We start from the raw sequence: 3,574 nt of genomic DNA on the forward strand, positions 1-3,574 counted from the left end.
GTGCTGCGAGCGTGAATATGGCTGTTCATCAAAGGAACACAACAAGTAAATCCAGGTAAGAGTGCACCTCTTTTTCTTTCTGGAGATTGGGAATCCTCAACTCCCAATTTGCTTTCACCCTTGCACTTTTCTGCTTTATAGTAGCATATGAGCATTTCAAAACATGCTACTAATTTCATGTGTAAGAACTTGAAGCAGATTTGTGTTACAATGGGAAACCGAACAGAAGTGTAAAGCTGGAATATTCATCTGATCTAGACCAAAGTAGCTTTACAATATTGTGATATTCTTTAACAAAAATTAACGCAACTTATAGGTCCTCCTTCAGATTGTAGTAGTTTGAAGGGAGGAAAAAAACAACAGACCATTGCTTTTTCTGGAGACACTTATCTCCTGCACATAATCTAGGCTACTAACTTCTCGGAATTACCTTGTTTCACCTGGGGCCTGATAAATCCGTGGCTACAGGTGGATCTGACAAACCTATGTTTTCAGCAACCCAAAGCATTGCTGGACTGTTTGCCACAAAGTTATGATCAATATTACTTTCTGCATCCATGTTACCTTCCAAGACTCTGACCACCTCAGACATTTGAGGCCTTCTTTTGCAATCAACCTGCAGACACCACATCGCGAGCTTCATCATCTGAATTACTTCTTGCTTGTGTACTTGCATGTCACTACTGTGCTTGTCGATCAAATATGCTAACTCATCACTCTTCACCTTTTCTTCCAATAAGGTAATAAGATGGATGCTCTCTTCAGACCGTGAAGTGTCAAGGTTCCTCCTACCGCTGATGATTTCCATGACCACCACGCCAAAGCTATAGACATCGACCTTTTCCGTGATTTGTGATGTCAACCACTCAGGAGCTAAATATCCAGGTGTGCCTCTCATCCTAGTAATCACTTGGCTCTTATCCCTATCAATAAGCTTGCATAGTCCAAAATCGGAAAGTTTGGCATTGAAGTTTTCATCTAAGAGGATATTTTGTGGTTTGACATCCAAATGAGCAATCCTCTTCATGCACTCCTCATGAAGATAAGAGAGACCCTTAGCTATGTGAGTAATAATCTTGTGTCGTGTTTGCCAATCCAGAGGAGGATTGTTACTATCATGTCGGCAATAGATCCACCTGTCTAAGGAACAATTGGGCATATACTCATAGACCAATAGCCTATGTGATTTTTCTGCACAAAAACCTATCAGCCTCACCAGATTGATATGATGAATGTTGCCAATTGTCTGAACCTCAGCCAAAAATTCCCTCTTTCCCTGACCAGCTCGATCCAAACGTTTTACTGCAATTCTTTCCTCCCCGTATTGTCCCTGAAAAACAGACCCAAATCCTCCTTCCCCGAGCTTTGCTCTGAATTGACCGGTTGCCTCTTGTAGCTGCTGAAATGTGAACCTAGTAGGCAGTCCTGGTAGCTCTCCGAACTCTTCATCCCCTTCCTGCACCTCCCGCTGTCGCCATTTTCTTCGTTTATATGCGAAGAAAGTGATGAATATGACGAGTACAATCGAACTGCTTACGGAACCTAGGATCACGTCAAAAACTCTGCTTCTTGAAGAGGAGGAGGAGTTCATGTGTGTTGGCTCAGTAACAATAGGTGAAGGCGGATTTGCAGTTGGAGGCGAAGCCAAAGCTGATATGTTGCTCGGGGGACAGAAGATGACCTGGTAGTTGGTGCCCGATGGGCAAGTCCACGTAGTGTTCGAAGTATCGAAGGGGTAGCTGTACGCGTCCGGGCACATCCGCTTGAAAAACTCCGTGTAGTTGGTGGGTCCGCAACTGCCATTCCCGGTGCAGCAGTACTTGTCTTGCTTGAACACCGTGCACGCATTGTTGCAGCCCCCCGGCGCCTTCAGATCGCTTGGGCACTGCGATGTGATGTCGGCTGCGCAGCGAGGGCCCTTGCTGCACCCTTGCCCTCCCTGTCCATTGGCTGGCACCGGCAGGAAGTCCATGGGCACGTTGAAGCCGTTGATGAGGGAGATGTCGAAGAAATCCGTTCCCCTTCCGAGGGTGAACTCAGCAACCGTTTGGGGCGCCTGACCCTTGCCTGCGCAGGCGAGCACGCCTCCGCAATCTCCTGTCTGACATGAACCGTTACCGGTGTCATTGAATGAGCAGCCTGTGCGCGGCCACACACGCCCCGCGGTGGCAGACGGCATGTTGACGGTCCATGACTCCCCTGGGTCGAGCTGCAAGCCACCCACCGGCACAGCGGCCGGCCACACGGTGTAGGAGCATCGGTTGGTGATGCTTATTGTGGTGGCGCCGACGGTGGCCACTGATAGGAGTAGGAAGAGAGGCAGGAGGTGGAGAGTCCACGAGAAACTCATCACTGTCATCTTGTGTTGTGTTTTGCTTGCATTGGTTTACTTGAATTGAATTCTAGTTTGTAGCATGGCTCCTGTCTCAGAGAGGAGAACAATGAAGGGAGATAGGGAATAGCAGACTGGGTCATAGGGACAGATGGAAGTTTCCAAAAGATTTGCGGTCTATGGTCTACAGTCAACGATTACACACTGGAATTTTCCTGTGTGTTTGACAGCGCTGGGCCTGCTTGTGGAACTTGCTTACTTGTTACCTTCAATTCTAAGTGGAGCACAACCTTACAATACGTACAAATTCTTGATTACAATTTTTTCTGGTCAGCCAAAAATATGTAAACGCAACGCAATCTTATGCCGATATAGGTGCCGCCATATGATATGCTTGCAAATAGTACATATAACTTACTAGCAGATTTTCTTACTTCGTTCAATCCTGATCTGCTGTATGCCTTTTAGCGGTGTTCAGTTCAGATCGCCTGCAGCTCTGGAGGCAGCAGCCTATAAGCCCTATATAGGTCATGAAGTGGCGTTGGAATCAAGCTCTATATAGGTTATGAACAGTATTTTCGCGGATGAACAGTGCTTCCTGCGGTTTCAATTCTTCTCTTTCCGTTTTCTCTATTTGAATAGTAGGGTTGCTGTACTCTAAAATTTATGAAACTTCTTTTGTATGTCTTATAATTCATGATGAATCCATTTTAAAAGGATTCACCTCAATACCCCATCTAGGTTTCAAAATAAAAAACTTCAAATATGGTTACTTTTAGAAATTCTAGTAATTTTTAAGGCTTCAAATAAATTTCCAAAAATCTGAGAAAATTCACTAATATTCCTCTCATGTGGCGTAATAATTTCTAAAATTATTTTCAACCCTAGGTTACTTGGTGAAAAAGTCAATTCCTTTGCAATGCTCCATTTATATGCATTTTTATGATTTCATACTATTTAGCCTTGTAAACGCCCTCTAAATAATTAGCAATTATGTTCGATTTTCCTCAAAATTTTGCCAGCGCTTAATGCAACATGTACAGATCCTATTTGCAAATATGCACATCCAATAGAGTCGTAGAATTTGAATTATTCAATTTCGAATGTTGGTATATGTTACATTTTTTTCTATAACAATAATACTTAGGTGACTTGTGGAGCCAAAAAGAATTGCCATTTGCGGTCTTAACCATACCAAATTTATTGTATGGATAGTTCAGAATATGTTTTAGCCGAACCACA

At 43.9% G+C, this 3,574-nt stretch overlaps 1 protein-coding gene across 1 annotated transcript; it reads right to left on the bottom strand.

Annotated features, from left to right (window-relative positions):
* Window positions 1–225: 225 nt before the first annotated feature.
* Window positions 226–2,438, bottom strand: LOC133906265 (PR5-like receptor kinase). Its single transcript, XM_062348158.1, has one exon. It carries the CDS (start codon window positions 2,357–2,359, stop codon window positions 437–439), a length of 1,923 nt encoding a protein of 640 aa, XP_062204142.1. The 5' UTR covers window positions 2,360–2,438; the 3' UTR covers window positions 226–436.
* Window positions 2,439–3,574: the final 1,136 nt, after the last annotated feature.

The sequence above is a fragment of the Phragmites australis genome, chromosome 1 (genome assembly GCF_958298935.1).
Source record: "Phragmites australis chromosome 1, lpPhrAust1.1, whole genome shotgun sequence".
NCBI classification, from domain to species: domain Eukaryota; kingdom Viridiplantae; phylum Streptophyta; class Magnoliopsida; order Poales; family Poaceae; genus Phragmites; species Phragmites australis.

Coding starts and splice junctions, on each gene's coding strand:
- LOC133906265 (XM_062348158.1), bottom strand. CDS start 2,359: ATGACAGTGATGAGTTTCTCGTGGACTCTCCACCTCCTGCCTCTCTTC.